The 17195-nt window shown below is 41.7% G+C and overlaps 1 protein-coding gene and 1 long non-coding RNA gene across 51 annotated transcripts in view; one reads left to right on the top strand and one right to left on the bottom strand.

Annotated features, from left to right (window-relative positions):
• ZBTB20 (zinc finger and BTB domain containing 20) overlaps positions 1 to 17195 on the bottom strand; it is an 829160-nt gene that overhangs the window by 25033 nt on the left and 786932 nt on the right. For all 50 annotated transcript variants that reach the window (XM_078352092.1, XM_078352083.1, XM_078352089.1 and 47 more), the window contains one exon: positions 10764 to 12368. In XM_078352092.1, coding sequence (XP_078208218.1) covers positions 10764 to 12368 — 1605 coding nt within the window. The remainder of the gene's footprint in view (positions 1 to 10763; positions 12369 to 17195) is intronic.
• Positions 12295 to 17195, top strand: part of LOC118147802 (uncharacterized) — a 38085-nt gene continuing 33184 nt past the window's right edge. Inside the window, exons 1-2 of the long non-coding RNA XR_004734396.3 lie at positions 12295 to 12446; positions 16577 to 16705. This is a non-coding gene — a long non-coding RNA (uncharacterized LOC118147802). The remainder of the gene's footprint in view (positions 12447 to 16576; positions 16706 to 17195) is intronic.

Raw genomic sequence — 17195 nt, 5'->3', positions numbered from 1 at the left:
CTGTTGACGTAGGAAGAGACAGCAAGCAGGACAGAGCGAGACATAGCAAGGGACAGAGAATGAAGGACAGAAAAACAAGACAACAAAAAAGAAAAACAAAAAAATTAAAAAAATAATATCTGATCCCTTAATGGATCATCCTTGATTGGAAAAATCCAGGCCCTCCTAGCCTCTCATGTGCAGGGAAATTTTGCTTTATGGTGATGCCAAGACAGTTTTGTTTTCTATTTCCCTATGCCATAAAGTGGCTCTCTTGGAAAGCTACCAGATATTACCCACTAAAAGTCTTCAAAGGCCATTCTGTGGAAAAGGGAGGGCTACTTTTGAAGGGGGTCACTTTCAGTGATCTGATTAGGGGATTTAGTGTTTCCCATTAACATTATCAAACCAATTTAAGAAATAAGAGAGAACAAAGATCTTTGGAGACATGGGGCTCTCTAGAATTCTTGATAACCAAGAACATTGGTCATCTAGCTTGATTCCCTGGGGAAAGTTCCCACTTCTAGTAGTCTGTCTAATAAATACACCTATGTATTGATGGTGAGTTTGGAAAATATTTGCCAACATAGGAATGAGTCATTTTGAAGAGCTATACTTTCAAGTTTGTCTCCTTTAGACATAAATCTTCCTAACATGCAACTTAAGGGTTAATTGCCTGTTCTCTATTGACTGTACTGAGCTGGAGAGTGGCCTCAGCAGGTGTGGAGGCTGAGTAGAGAGTGGGTAACATGATGATATCAGACTGAAATGGTCCTGTACAAATCTGGGCACCAACACACTACACACCATTCAGACAAATCACCAAATGCCTCTGAGGTGTACAGTCTTACCTCACTGTGCTGGTGTTGACATAAAATACATATGAAATCACTTTGCAGACCACCGAGAGCAGTGTGGGAATACATGCATGGTTTTCTTATTACAAGGCTACCTCCCACCCCATTAAATGCTTCCATATGGTTTTTGAACTCTTGGGTCAGTTTTTAAAATAGTTTTCCTGCCTCCTCCTTTGTTCTCAGCCTGTTGGCAGAAGCCCTTCTTTCTCCTCAGTTTACTGCTTTGGCTTGGCTTGGAAACCAAATGATCAAGTTTGTTACAAACAGTGATGTAAGTAACAAATACCTAGTCACTGAATGACCACATGAGGTATTCTTAAAGTCAATGTGACATCTCTTTAGATAATTACTTAAAGACGTATTTTGTTTGTGCTGTTTGTTCTCAGCTCTGCTTCTGGCAGGTGAGATGAACCTCATTAAAGTGTTTGGTCCATCTCTACCAACTCATTCCTTACTGCCCACTGCAGGCACTCACTTCAGAGAAAAAAGTCCTTCTTCCACGATCCAAACTAAAACACAAAGCTTCTGAAACTCCTTAGGGTAATATTTCAACATCTGAACTATGCATCAGGGTAAGAAATCTTTTAAAATTTGAGCTAACTTCCATTTAAAATATATGCCTTGACTGTTTTTCCATTTTTCCCATTATCAAATAGAAGAGCTTCGATGTATTATGGTAATAGCAGCAATAAAAACAATCACCATGTATTGAGTGCTTACTATGTGGCAGGGTTGGTATTAAGTGCTGTATGCTCATGATCCATTTTATGAAACTTTCTCTCATCAGGAAGATTCTTTTTTGTCGTGTTTTCAAACATAAACAGATAGGCTTTGAAGCATACTGACCAGACAGTATGATGCATAAGATCACAGGGTTAGAAGAGAAGAATTTTACTTTCAGATTAAAACAGGAAAAGTTAGGGATGCCTCATTGCTAATAATCTCAATTTGCTGAAGACGTCAGTCTATGCATAATGTTTATATTGGTACTTTTTTTTTTTAAGTAAGAGATTCCCTAAGAGAGACAGTCATGCATGTTTTTAGCTGAAATATTTCTGTCAGCTGTAAACATGCCTGGAAGTCTGCTGGTCTTTGGTATCCTCATGCTTTCAGAAAATTTATAGAGGCTATGATAGGCTGGCCAACTGTCATTTAAAACTTGTCTGCCTGCCACCTTTTATGGGAAGCCTACCTTCCAGATGATATTTTGGTTGCTAGGAAGTTAAAACTTCACCTATGTTAAAACGCTCTGCTGTTTGAAACTTTTACCCTCTGTGTGTTCTTCCTTGAGGCAAGGTCACTGATGAAGCCTTTTCATTTTCACACTCTCCTAATCTGTCTATAAACTGATTCTTCACGGTTGTCATGTTTCTCTCCATAGCATATATAGGTATGTTGATTGTATGCATGTAGTATTGGTTCTACCATTAATTATCCATGTGACCCTGGGCTTTTTAAGTGTTTTCATCTCTCTGGGTTTGTTTCACCTTCCATATGTGAAGAATTGAACCAGGCACTTGCCACATGGTCCTTTGTAGATTTAGTGGTCCTCAGCCCATGGTGGATCACAACCCCTCAAGACTCTAATCCTGGCTTTGTCAGTGAATGACCAGAGGGCAACCTGCTTAGTCACTGAATGTCTTAACAGTCCCACATTTTAAATAAGACAAAGTATCCTGTTTTATTCTCTGCCACAGAACAATGGTATGTTACTCAATAAGGAGAAATGTTTGCAAAGCATTTGGAGCTCCTTAAAGGAAGGTGCTCTCTATAATTGTTAAGGTGCTATGATGGCAGAGTGTAGGTATTTCAGGAACTGTCTTACTAAATGGGGTATATTTTCAGATTAGTGAGGTGTTCACAACTTTCATTCTGTATGTATAAATTTGAAATGCAGGCACCCAGCAGGAATGAATTATTGTGTTTCAATAAAAAGTTTTCTTTCCCACTATTTTCTTGCATATTACTTACAGCAATCCCAAATGGTTTTAGACATTACACATAAAATGGATGAGGTCTGCTGATTGTTGCTCTCCAAGTTAAGAAGGGAAAAGTGAAGATAAATGGTCAGAGATGGCTTTCCAGGTATAAGCCTATGGTCAGGAATGGCAAGCCTGATTTGTCAGAAGGGGACACAAAGTAAAAAGTGGATACTTGAATTATAACATCAAGGGGAAGGTCATATAAGTTCCTTCACTTTAAAATGATCCATTTTGGGGCTATATAGATGTAGGAGTCAGATAGGAATTCTATTTCCTTGGCTGAGTGGCTTGGGCATGTAATGTAACCTCTATAAGCCTCAGTTTCCTTATCTATAACTTGAGAATAATATAGTAAGTACCTGTCTCATGAAGGTGTTTTCAAAATTGAAGAGATAAAGCATTTAGTACAGATTATGTGGTCATTTCAAGAAAAATTAAACTGTTCTATTCATCACGAAGGAACCAAGGATAAATGAAACCAACTGCAAAATGATGTGGATGGCATACAGAAGCCAATCCTGAATTAAAAAAAAATTATTTCAGATAATCAATAAAAACAGTGATTACATTGCAGCTATGTAATTCAGAGTTTAGGGTATAGCCTACTCTCTCAAATATATATGCAAAAGACAAGAAGTAGTATATGGATAAAATGTCAGCACAGAGCACAGAGAATTTCCTAGGAAAGCAGTCACTGACCACTAGAGGCACAGAAACCAAACAGCAAGGCAAGAAATTGAGGGGGAGGTGGTGTCCTTTACTGCTTGCCAAGGGTGTTGGGCATGGTAAAAGTGTACATTTTTCTCAATTTTTCAATGCCTCCTCATCACTTTCTTCTCATGGACCAGCTCTGACACTTACTCTGCCATGACTGACAAGTGAAAAAAAAAGAGTAAGAAAGATACTGCTTAGGTTAGAAGATGTAAAGGATTCTGCCTGAAGGTCACAAAGTTCAAGTAAAAGCCATCCTAATGGGTACAGACACCCAGGTTTGAATAGCAACCTCTTGCTCTGGGGGCTCAGAAAAAGCCCACTTATTCTACTGATTTCCCCCCCTCATTTTAACCAGGGCTTCTCCTGAGCTGTGAAAAGGACAGTGAATGTTGTTATCAGGAGATTTTTCAGAAGCACTATGCCTACCTGACTCTCCTGTTCTCTCTGCCTCCCCATCATCTGCCCTAGCACAATGCCCTTCTCTTTCGTGAGTATAGTGACAGGTCAAAAATGCAAGGCAGGGTGCTTGATGAGACAGCAGGCAGCAAGGAAGCAGGAGAAAGGAGAGAAGGTGGGTAACGGAAGGTGGCCATGGGTGAGGAGAGAAGAAGGAATACTTGAAAGTGCAGGTCCTCTGAATGGGGAACATTCAGACTGGACCAGAAAATGGGAAAGGTTCAGTATTAACAATGGAAGTCCGCTCAGATGGAATCATATGGAGCTTTTACTGGCTGCAGAGTCTAGTCTCCATCCAGAGAAGTCTGGTTAAAGGGGAGCCCACACGCCTGAGATATCAGTGGTGTGACCACCTGCCAGCCTTTCTGTTCATTCCCTGGGGATGTGATCCCGTTGCCAGCTTGGACTGTGGGGCTAAGAGGGACTCTCTATTGGGAGCATGCTGCATTCACAAAATATCTGTGGCTTCAGTGACAACTAAGATATTTTGGTGTTAAGCAGAACTTTGGAGAGTTCCACCCATGTTACTTGACTTTTCTTACAACTTTGTGACTAGAGTGGATATTAACATCCCTAGAAGATAGTATCTCCAATTAGAGAGTTGTACTGACATCTTGAAGGTCACCTAAGAAGTCAGTCACACCTGAGAATATACTACCAGCCCAACCAGATTATCTTCCTCTCCTGTTAACAATTCCTTGTTCTCTGGATTATGCTGCAAAATGTTTGATGCTACTATAACACATTAATGGCTGTGATAATTTTACAGCATTCATAATTAAGTGTTTTCGTATAAATTATGTTATTTAATTCACAGAGCAACCATTTAAAGTAACTACTACAGATCTGAAAAACTGAGGCTCAAGTTGACTATAGAACTTACCTGAAGTCACTCAGTCAGAAAATGGTGATATCATGACTTTCTCACTCCAAGCCTTATACTTGTTCCTTTATACCCACTGGCTTGATACAATTAGTAGTCCAAGCTCCATATGAGGATTAACACATTATCTTGATATGACTGCTATGGCCCAATCACCAACATTTTTATGCTACCCATAGTTACTATGTCTATTTACATTGAAATCATGGCTGAAATAGCTGACCTTCTCAAAGTAATAAGCAAAATTATTACATGTGCAGAGGATACCAATGGGCTAAAAACAGTCACCAATGAATGGGCTGTTGATAATATGCTTCAGAAAAGGCCAAAACATTTATTTTTTGTGGGTGAAAAAAAGTGTAAACACAGATATGTGTACAATACATTCTCTAGCAAAATAAAAAAATTTAAAAGTCTTGCTGTGAAAAGAATGTATCTGTGTATAAGTTCCTCGAATTAAATTCTCCTGGAATGCATGTTCACATTTACAATTTTTCTTTTATTTATTTATTTTGATAGGTTTTACAGACCAGGTGGTTATTGCTGAATGTGCACATTCACCAAATGAATGAGCATATAAAACTATAATGTACATGTATATATATGTGTATGAAGTGTATGTCTGTGTGTGTGTTTCTGCTCTCACAGGGTTTACATTCTAATGGGAAGGTGTAAAGATAACACATGATAATATTAATAATACAAGTCAGTACTGCTAAGTACCAGAAGGGATACATTTGCCATGTAATTTGGAAGAGTCAACTTACCTCTTATGTGTGAGTGGTTAGTTTCTGTGGTATAATTCCACTACAAAATCAAGCTTTGATCCATAATTTTGGTTTACTTTTCCTATTTTATTTATTTATTTTTTTGAGATGAAGTCTCACTCTGTTGCCCAGGCTGGAGTTCAGTGGCGTGGTCTCGGCTCACTGTAATCTCCATCTTCCAGGTTTAAGTGATTCTCCTGCCTCAGCCTCCTGAGTAGCTGGGATTACAGGTGACTGCCACCATGCCCGACTAATTTTTTGTATTTTTAGTAGAGACATGGTTTCACCTTGTTGGCCAGGCTGGTCTCGAACTCCTGAACTCCTGATCTCGTGATCTGCCTGCCTCAGCTTCCCAAAGCAATGGGATTACAGGCATGAGCCACCACTCCCAGCCTGATTTACTTTTTCTAAGCAGATTCTTATTTGTGGAATTTTAAAGAGTGATGTTATGTAACAAAAGCAATCTGATGCCATTCTTCTAATTGCCTAGGCTCAGCCCTCTAAGGAATTGCTTCTCAACTTCAGCATGGATCAGGACTTGTTACACAGACTGCTGGGCTCCATCATCTGAGTGACTGACTCAGGACATCTAGGGTGAGGGTGAAAGTGGCGGGGGGACGGGACATAATTTGCATGTTGCTAGCGCGGGGATCACACTGCTCCTGGGTTATCTTTGAATTTTCCCTATTGCTTGCCTTCCACATCCATGTTGACACCAAGGCTTATCCTTCTTATATTCTCTATCTTTCCCTTTCATTTCCATTCCATTATTTGACTTCTGTTTTTTCTCTTTATGGAAGGGGGCAGATGGGGGGACTGCTTTGTTCCCCAAAAGGATGGTTTGTTTTTTCTTGAATTCTGTTGCTTCCAAACATGCCCTTAATTCTTAGTTTCCTTTCTCATAACTTTTATGAAGGTTCATCAAGTGAATGAAAGAAAGTCCTAGAGGTAATGAAGTCCTACTGTGGTTTGTTTAGCAGTTGATAAAGAGTGTTTAGATGAGGAATTTTATTTTACTCTTATAAAAATTGTTAAGGAATAAAAACATTCTTGTTATGAAGAACATTCAAGAGAAATCCAAGGAGTATAACATAGTTTCAGCATTTAAATTCCAAAGAGGAAGGACACATGTCAAATGTGTATTATTCAAAGACAAGAAATAGAGCAAAGAAACTCAGTGTCTCCTGGGTGGTAGGGGCAAAAAGTAATAATGATGAGGATTTTTTTTTTAATTAAGTAACACTTTGCCTCTTCTAAAAAGCTCTCACGTGCGTCATACTTTAAAACTACTCAAAAGGCAGAAAAAAAATCATTTCTATTTTAAACTCAAAGAAACTGAGGGTAATGAAATCAATTGACTTGTTGAAGGACACATAGCCCTTAGGAAGAAACAGAACTGGTTCCAAACCATCTAATTTCAATACAATAGCCTTTCATTTATGCCTCCACTTAAAATTTCTGTGTTATATTCACTATGAAATATGATTTACGATTAAAGCTTCCTTGATTCTTAAAGGTAGAGCCTAGCTCCAAAATCAATATGACATGCTATGTCTTTGTCTCAAATACTTGTTATTATTATTTTTTGAGACAGAGTCCTGCTTTGTTGCGCAGGGTGGAGTCCATTGGTGTGATCTCTGCTCGCTGCAACCTCTGCCTCCTGGGCTCAGGTGATCTTCCCACTTCAGCCTCCCTAGTAGCTGGAACTATAGGCATGCAGCACCATGCCTGGCTAATTTTTATAGTTTTTATAGAGCTGGGGTCTTGCCAAGTTGTCCAGGCTGGTCTCAAACTCTTGGACTCAAGTGATCCTCCCACAATTACCTCCCAAAGTGCTGGGATTACAGGTGTGAGCCATCATGCCTGGCTTCAAACACTTTCTTTCAAGAATGTGGAATATTAACATGGAGCAGTACAAAATTGTCATTGGAATCTGAATCTTAGCATTGATTCTCTTCAGGTTTTTTTTTTTTTTTTTAAGAGATGGGTACCCAGGTTGGCCTCTAAAATCCTGGGCCCATGAGACCTTCCTGCCTCAGTTTCCTGAGTATCTGGGACCATAGGTGTGTACCATCACACACAACTTATCTCTGCAGTTGTTGAAAGCAAGTACCATCTATATTAAACTTTGGAGATACGGAATTGCTAAACCAGTCACTCTGCAGATCTATTGGTTTGCATAGTAGCTGTGATGAAGAAAACTCAAACTTCTTTCTTTTTCACTTTGTCAAGCTATTATTTCTTTTTAGGATTCTTTTGGTTAGAGTATGGGTGGGAACACTGAGTCCAAACCTACTCTTGGAAATACCCGTGCTCTGTAGAATCTTTCTATACTAACATTTGGACATTTTGCTCTGAATTTTTATCACTTCCACTAGGCTCTTGGAAAGTTGTGAGGCTCCTCTTTTTTTAAAATGTTTTCCCCAGAAATTGAAAAGAACTTTGTTTGGAAATGTGAGCTCCAATGAATGCAGGTCTTGAATTATTTCCACATGTTCTGGCTGCCACGCCTTTTGAAAATCTAGACCAATTGTTCTTACAGTTTGTTAGGTTAGGGGCCCCTTCAGTTAAGACAAAAGTCTGGAAAGACAGATAGGATTTCTAAACTGCCACTGCCAAATAATTCTGGAATAAAAGAGAATAGCATTACTTCTTTTAAATTGGGTGCCTGATTGATATATGTACATTATGGTTTTCAGATGGGACTATATTATACACACTATTACAACAACATTCATAATTTACTGAAGATGTTCAGAATTTACTAGAGAACTGAAGTCCACACTTTAAGCATAACTCAGATTTATAAAATGACTCTACCTATAGCTTTTGCATCTATAGTGTCTGAGTGTACAAATCCTTTGCTGGTTTTCTCATGCCCAAATCTAGTTATCTTGGTTAACCAGAGAATCCTTTGGTGAATCCATTGGAGAAATGTATTTATACATCAAGAAGATACTCTTTGGTAGTACACTGAAAATTTTATGTTGCAAATTTAAAGCCTTATTTCACTATGTGATCTAATAGAATGTGTGAATTTTATATCTGATAGGTCTACTTGAAGAGATATATAGAGGGCAGAGTAGGCATGCTTATGGATCCAAGAACAGCAGAGTCAACTTTGGCTAAGGAGACACTTTCACAAATGGTCCTTCCTATATCCCTCCTGAGGATCCTTAATTTAATGCCTTATAAATCAGCTATATGGGGGACGAAAGGATATACACTATGTGATAGCACTCTACAAATCATGAATTGCTCAAAACAAACACATTACTATTTGATTAATTCACCTAATAATGGTAATACCCATACCACATGAAAAATTTCTTGTGATTGACCTCAGGTTATTAGTGCATTCACATTTATCCCAAATAAACATAGTGACTTACCACTACCCAATTTTCTTCCTAAATTCAGTAGTGAGTCACTTTATTTATTTGGAAATGTGATCTTGAAAAACTGATTCTCATAAAAGTATGCACATTAATGTACATAATGTCCTGACTTAAATAACACTGCAAAGAAGGCAAAGTTTATCTTAAGCCATGTTCCATTTCAGTTGTACAATTCCAAGTTTGATGCCTTGGCTCCATCTCTGTTGCTTTCTTTCTCTTCAGTCCCCAATCTAAACTTTGCTGTCTTATGCCCTGTCTCTTGGATTCCTACTAGCTTATCTGGGAAACAAGGTTGTTTTGATAAACTAATTTGTTTTCATGTATCAGAGTTCAAGCATATAACTTTTCCCTGGTAAATTATTCATCATTTAATAGGGGTATTCTGAGGCATGGTGACTCATGCCTATAATCTCAGAACTTTGAGAGGCTGAGGCAGGCGGATGGCTTGAGCTCACATGGTGAAACCATATCTCTACAAAAAATAAAAAAATTAAATGGGCATGGTGGCATGCGCCTGTAGTCCCAGCTACTTGGGAGGCTGAAGTCAGGGGATTGCTTGAGCCGGGGAGGTTGAGGCTGCAGTGAGCCAAGATCATGCCACTGCACTTCAGCCTGGGCAACAAAGTGAGGCCCTGTCTCACCAAAAAAAAAAAAAAAAAAAAAAAAGAAAAGAAAAGAAGAAAGAATTTTAAATATAATGATCATTACTGTTGTAGGTATACTTTGGTCCAAGAGAATCTATGTGAAATCACAATCGCTTAGGTGGTCACTTATATGGAGGCACATCGATGGAATGCCAAATTTTATGGGAATTCCATATCTCTGTCCCATTATGGTGCTAGGAAAAACGACTGTCTGATAGGTCAGGAGACCTTAGCTCTGGAATCACAGAATCCAGAGATGAAACACGATCTTACCCATTTTGTTAACTGAATCCCGTGTACAAAATTCCTATAAATATTCATCCATTCTCTTCTTGAATGCCTCTAATTATAGAAATGCACTCCATTTAAAAGCAGTCTATCTGATATTAGGGCAGGTTCCGATTGTTAACACACTTTTTCTTTTATTTAGTGGAAAGTATCTCCTAATAGCATCCAATCATTGGTCTAGTTCCACCTTTTGGAGCCAAACTATACAAACTGAATGACTACTCCTCTTAACCATCTTAATAATAGCTACCACTTATAGAGCACTTATTATGTGTGAAGAACTACTCTAAAGACTTCACATACATTCATTTATTCTCAAGACAACACTACAAGGACGGTGTATCAATATTATTTTCATTTTATAGACAAGGAAACTGAAGTATAGAAAAGTAATTTTTTCAAGGTGACAAGGTTTAGTAGTGGCTAAGCCTGAATTCAAAGCCAAGCCATCTTGCTCTAGAGCTCAAGCTCTTCCTGACTACAATATGCTGCCTCTGAAACACAAATACTTGAATATCACTTATATGATGCCTCAAGTCTTCTCTTCGGTAGTTGGGACATGCCTAGGATATCCCTTCTCCATAAAGGGTTTCTATGATGGTGTTGCTTGGTGGCAGGGTGCTTTGTTCTTATGATGGGAGGAACACAGTTGGGGCTTTAGAAGAGGCTTTGGTGGGGTCTCTTTAAAATCTGAAATGATGACCCCAAACCTTCCCTTCAACCTGCTCTCTTACCTTGCCTTCCCACAGACCCCTCAGCCCCTGCTGCCAGGCTTCCAGGTAGGGCAGCACTCACCTGTGTGTACGAACATGTGCTTGACGTAGTTCTGTTTGGCGGTGAAAGTCTTGTTGCAGAGAGTGCACTCATAAGGCTTTTTTTCGCCTTGCCCACTGGCTGTGCTGTGGCCTGCGGATGAGGCCAGGGGCTGTGGCGCTGGCAGCTGTGCAGTAAAGGTCGACAGGCCGGGCTGGGACACTGTCACAAACTGGGTCTGCTGGCCTGCCAGGGGCTGTGGCAGGCTGAAGAGGAAAGGCTTGGGGCCGCTGCCCGCAGGCTGGGTAGTGAAGAGGGCTGGCAGGTAGGTGTTGCCAGCTGTGCCAATGACCTGTGTGTTGCTGGTCAAGGTCAGAGGCATCCTCAGGTTGCTGGTGAGGGTTTCTGTCTGGCGTAAGTAGAGCTGGGTACTTGGCAATGGCTGCCCGATGGACGTGCTGACCGAAGGCTGCTGCAGGACGCTCTTGTCGGAGCTGTTGCTGACAGTGATAACTGTGCTGTCCATCTCCACTTCATTGCTTCTCTCCGGAGAGGAAGCGCCTGTTTCTAGCTGGTTTGGCTGCGGACCACCTTCGGCAGGGGCTTCTGCAGCCTGCTCGGGTTGGGCAGGTTCAGCTTGGCTGTCCCGCACTGCCCCAGGCCCAAACTGCTGCTCCACCGAGTCAGGCTCGGTGCCTATGGAGGAGCTGACACCCGAGTCGAAGCTTTCACCTTTGGGCTCACTCTCCGTACCCTCGGCCTGGTCTGTGTCTTCCGTGCACTCCTCGGATTCGTTGCGCTCCAGGATCTGCACCCTTTGCTGCCCGTAGTAGTCGTAATCGTCCTCCATCTCCTGCTTGATGTGGATGTTGCCCACTAGGGTCTGGATGCGCACAGGCCGGGGCTGCTTGCGGCAGTGCGTGGTCTCGGGGGTAGTGGACAGGTAGCGTTCCATCTGCTGCGAGCGCTCGTGGATGCGTGTGATCCAGCTGGGGTCTTCCATGTGGTGGTCGCGGGGCAGGCCGAGCGCGGTCTCGTGGTGGCTGACCACTGCGCCGCTGTAAAAAGAGCGCTCACCGCTGCCATTCTGCATGGAGCACGCATAGAGTGCCGAGTAGATCCTGTCCACGCTGTGCTGTGGGTGGCTCTGCAGGTAGCCCGATTCCGTGTCGCTGCTCTGGCCCGACGTGCCTGACTCGGGCGTGCCCCGCGGCGTGTCCTGGCCCGAGTCCTGGATCCCCGGGAACACATCGCCCACGTTCTGTGACACGATGCGCGTGCACTCGTCGATGACTGTTTTGATCTGCAGGATGCTGGCGGCGGTGAGGATCTGCAGAGCTTCCGACTGCGAGACCCGTAGCACGCCGCTGTACATGAAGTCAATGAGCTTTTGCACTGACTGCACTGACACCACCGACGGGATCTCGATGTCGCTGTAGCCAAGCAGCAGTTTGTCCTGGAAGAAGGGGCTGCCGGCTGCCAGCACGCAGCGGTGTGCGCGCAGCATGCTCCCGTGGATGCGCACCGTTACGTCACAGAAGTGGCCACGGTTGCGCTGCTCGTTGAGGGTCTCGAGCACGGAATTGCTGAAGTTGTGAAGGTTGATGCTGTGAATGCGCTCGGTCATCCCCTTGCAACTGATGTCACCTGCAGCATGTCAACGCAGACACAAAACAGGGCATGGGTCAGATCTAGTTGGCTGCATTCCTAACACCTAGGTTTCAGGTGAGTAATGGTCATGGCTCCTAGAAGCACCGCCCTTACATAGGCAAGTGGGGAGATGGACAGGCTGCGGCATACAAGTGCAGGTATGATGGCCTAAGGGAATAGGGCCTTGAATTTTGCTCCAATTCCGTTCTTAGTGCTGCAGCCATTTTGGGCATCCATATTAATTCCCCAGAGCTGCAGCTGAGGTAGAGTGGCCTAATAACCAGATGGTTTGTTTGCCTGCTATTCCTAAAGCAAAGAACAGAAAGGCAAACGGAAGCCTTGTTCTTATGAACACTCTACCTCCACTTTATTTATGTATTTGTTTACTTTGCCTCCACTTTAGACAAGCCTAAGCCTAGGTCCTTTGGGAACGTTTACATCTCTCCCAACTTATCAAAGTTCCTTATTTTATTTATACACAGTGACCACATTCATAGTTAACAAATAAACCCCCTTCCTATTAAGTTATATGGCATATTATCAAAACCTACAACATGTATGCAAAAATTCTTGGAGAATTCAACCCAGACTAAGATGTCTACCAAACAGTCACTACCATGTTTTCCAGATGATTGATAGGCTACAGAAAGCAATCTGCTAGCTAAAGGGGCACTCCATGGCTGCTTTCTGTATCTACTCATTCTTCTTGGTCATCTCTGACAAACCGTTTGAGCACTTTCTAGGGTGGTTGCATGTGATATAGATAGTTTTCTGAATTTTCTGAGGCTTAATGAAGAAGGAATGTTAAAAACGTCAGATATGGCAGTTCTTACCCAGGAGACTAGAGTACATTGGTGATCATATCTATTATTCAAATGTGGCACTTTCAAGAGTGAAAGGGAGCATTGTTAATAATTAGGCCAGGATAGCAGGAGTAAACCAGGAGTGGGATATATGATCTCCTTGGGTAACAGGGTGCTTTATGTACTTGCCACAGGGAAGTATTAAACAGCTCCCGGGGGGAAGGCAACAGCTACGTGGAGGCTGCAGAGAGCCTGACCCAACACCACTCCTATACTGTAGGCTGTATGACAAGGGATAATGTTGATAAGATTTGGATTCAGAATGAGAAACAAAACAGGTGTCTGAGAAACAAAACAAAGCAGTAGGTCTTAGGGCTTTATTAGTTTTCTAGCTCACCACTAGGATGGCTCTAGAGAATCCCCCTCCAAATAGTGCTTCAGTCAGATTCCCCCTTCTTGCCTTTCAAAACCGAATGGCCCAAGCACTGATTGCTGGCCTGTGGCCCAAATCTCTCCGTTTTGTGAGAAGCCACCTGAGAGGTAAGAGCCTTCAGATGGGAAGAAGGTCTACCTGCTCACACTCTTTCTGCTCTACCTGGGGATAGAAGACTTGTTCAGGAAACTGATTCAGTGAGCTTTTCTCCCCTGCTTCACTTCATCACCCTCACATGGTATGAGCTTTACTTAATAAATGTTCAATAATACAATTTGCGTTAATTTGTGTAAGAGCATTCTTTCTTGTTCTGACTCTATCAGGTCTGTTATGTGCCTAAAATATTGTATGAGGCTACAGATTCCATCATTTTAACTTATGTAAGACAAGATCTCTTTAGCAGATTAAAAAGTTAAGGTGAATCTCCTGTAACTGTGTCAATACAAAGTATGGCCCTAAAGGAAGGCACAAATAACCCAGGAAGGGCTGTTCAGGAACTCAGTCGGCAGCAGATCAAATTTCAAGTTCTTGCTGAGTTCACCATACAGATATGCCACAATAGTAATCACAAGAGAACTTTTTTAGGGGTTACTATTCTAACTGCTTCACTGTATTGCATAGTTTGCCCCTGAATGAGGTCTGGCCCTTAAGGATCCACGGATCTGTTGTAAAGCTGTGTGAAAGGCTTTGCCCAGTACTACCTCCAGCTACGTTTATACCTATCCATGACTTAGCATGGTTTGCATGTTTCTAGGCTGTGATGCTTCGACATAGCCTCAGTCAGCTAACCTAAAGAACTCATTATTATTATAATTTTTTGAGACAGGGTCTCTCTCTGTTGCCAGGCACCAGGCTGGAGTGCACTGACGCTATCTTGGCTCATTGCAACCTCCGCCTCCCAGGTCCAAGGAATTCTCTTGCCTCAGCCTCCTGCATAGCCGGGACTACAGGCACATGCCACCACACCCAGCTAATTTTTGTGTTTTTTAGTAGAGACGGGGTTTCACCATGTTGGCCAGAATGTTCTCAATATCTTGACCTCGTGATCCGCCTGCCTCAGCCTCCCAATAAGTGCTGGGATTACAGGCATGAGCCACCACGCCTGGCCAAGAACTTATATTTTTAGACGTCATGATGCAAGAAGTAAAACAACTGTTTGGCACTATGATGTATAATTTTCTATATACAATTTTACTATCACCAAGGTCACTTTCATATAAGTAAAACAGTAAGTGGTAAAACTGGTTGTGTCTATGATCACCTCTTTGTAGGATGGATTTATTACATTTTTTTCTACACAACTAAACACACTCTTTAAACACACATTTGCTCATAGCACTAGTTACGGCAATACCACTAGAGATGTCATATATGATAGAGTTTTCTTTCAGATAATTCTGGGAAGTAGCTCTATCACAATTTTCATAATAATTAGTATCCATATAGTGTTTGACAGTGTATACAACTCTTTTACATGTAACATTTCATTTATTCCTTACAATAATCCTATATGTGTTCTGGACAGTTTTTTTTCTTTTACAGAGCCTTGCTCTGTTGCCCAGGCTGGAGTGCAGTGGCACTATCTCAGCTCACTGCAACTTCCACCTCCCAAGTTTAAGTGATTCTTGTGCCTCAGCCTCTCGAGTAGCTGGGATTACAGGCGTGTGCCACCACACCTGGATCATTTTTGTATTTTTAGTAGATGGTGTTGCACCATGTTGGCCAGGTTGGTCTCGAACTCCTGACCTCAAGTGATCTGCCCGCCTCGGCCTCCCAAAGTGCTGGGATTACAGGCATGAGCTACCATGCCTAGCCCTTCAGGATAGGTCTTATTATTACTATTTCATATAAGAGAAAGTTGAGGCTCTCAAAATGTCTAAATGACTTGCCCAAAGTTTTACACAGTAGCAAGTTGCAGGATTGGGAGTAGAACCTATGCCTCTTGATGCTTTTTCCACTGCATAACAGTGGCTCACTGAGGAATGAAACTTGAAGTGCCCAAGATCAAGAGTTATCTTAATTCTCAGTAGAAAAAAAGAAAGACACTGAAAGTAATGACGAAAGTTACTTTAGAGATGAGAAGTGAACATACATAATCACACACACACACAGTTTCATGAGAAAAATACAAACTGTTTGACCAGACTGGATTGCAAATTTAGTTTATCTAAACAATCAAGTTATCTACTAAATAGTCTGAGTTAAGACTATTGCGATAATATTGCCACCAACGTCATTAAAAAGACAAACTTAAACCTGCACACGTACACAACCTGGCCTGAAATGCCTGGTTGAATTATTTAGACACAATCCTTACATATCTCCCTGAGTACACTGGCCCCACACTGCAGTGAACAGCCATGAAAAGCTGAATCGTTTTTGCTGATATGAGTACAGATGCAAAGGGGAACCCTGCCTCCCCATTCAAGCACACCTCATTCCTCCAGCACACAATGCCGAAGCAATTCCTTTCCCAGGCTTTCTTTTATTTTTAACACTAATACAGTGGGAAAAAGTTTCTGCCACAGCAAGGCGAAGTCCAGGCTTTTGTGAGCATGTCCTTTTCATCCAATAGGCATTAATGTATAGATTCCAATGGAATAAATCTGAAATACTCTACTGTAGAAGATTTGTCCCCCATTGAAAACAAATCTTGATTAGATGGTTATTCACGGAGTGTATAGGAAGGAATGGTGTGAAAATGCTAACTCTATTCTTTCTTAGATTGGCACTGAATAGGCATTTGGGCTATTCAAAAAAAAAAAAAAAAAAAAAACCCAAACCCCAACCCTATCAACTGTACAAAACCGCAAAACTTTACATAGATTATGTGATTATGTGTATTTGGGGATGCTCCCCACCCGAAATAAAAAATGCACAGTGTTATGAACACAGAACTGATGGCAAAATGAAAAAGTGATAAAAATAGTTCTCTGTTTTAAAATAATAACCTACCTCCTTTTCACTAGAGTAAAAATATAGAGTCAGCCTGTGATGGCATTCACTGGAAACATGGAAGGAATTGCAGTAATGAAAGTCATCATGTATTCTAAGTGACTATTCTGTGAGAGCACAACGCAGACAGGGCTCCAGCAGGGGTGAGTACTGAAGGGAAAATCTGCCTGTGGGGAATTGGGGATAGAGCGCCTGACTCTCTGTTTTGCAGGAACCTTGCTCCTGCCTGTCCCTTAAGCTGCAGGGGTCCAGGGATAGGACTTAGCATGAGAATAAAAAGCTGCCTGCTCACAAGAGAAAATGAGCAAGAAAGGAAACAGCAGGCAATACAATCTCTTTTAATTAGGTGTGAAATCCAGTCCTTTCTCAATCAGGAGAGCAAAAGGATATATAAAATGAGACTAGTGCAAGGGTAAGATGCTATAGAGGGGGACGGGGATTTAAAGTCTCTGGACTTGGAAGGAAACACCAGCTCTCGAATTAAAACCAATATAAATTTCGGTCAAGTCAATAAGTCCAAGTCAAGTGGCAGGGCCAGAAAGCGTTTGAGCTTTTAATCTGGGCCACTGGATGAGGTGAGTGGGTCTGCAGGTGAAACAGGTGCAGCTTGTGAAGTTAGTCACACTAGGGAAG

The sequence above is a fragment of the Callithrix jacchus genome, chromosome 15 (assembly GCF_049354715.1).
Source record: "Callithrix jacchus isolate 240 chromosome 15, calJac240_pri, whole genome shotgun sequence".
Lineage (NCBI taxonomy): Eukaryota > Metazoa > Chordata > Mammalia > Primates > Cebidae > Callithrix > Callithrix jacchus.
This window is presented reverse-complemented; position numbering and strand designations above follow the sequence as displayed.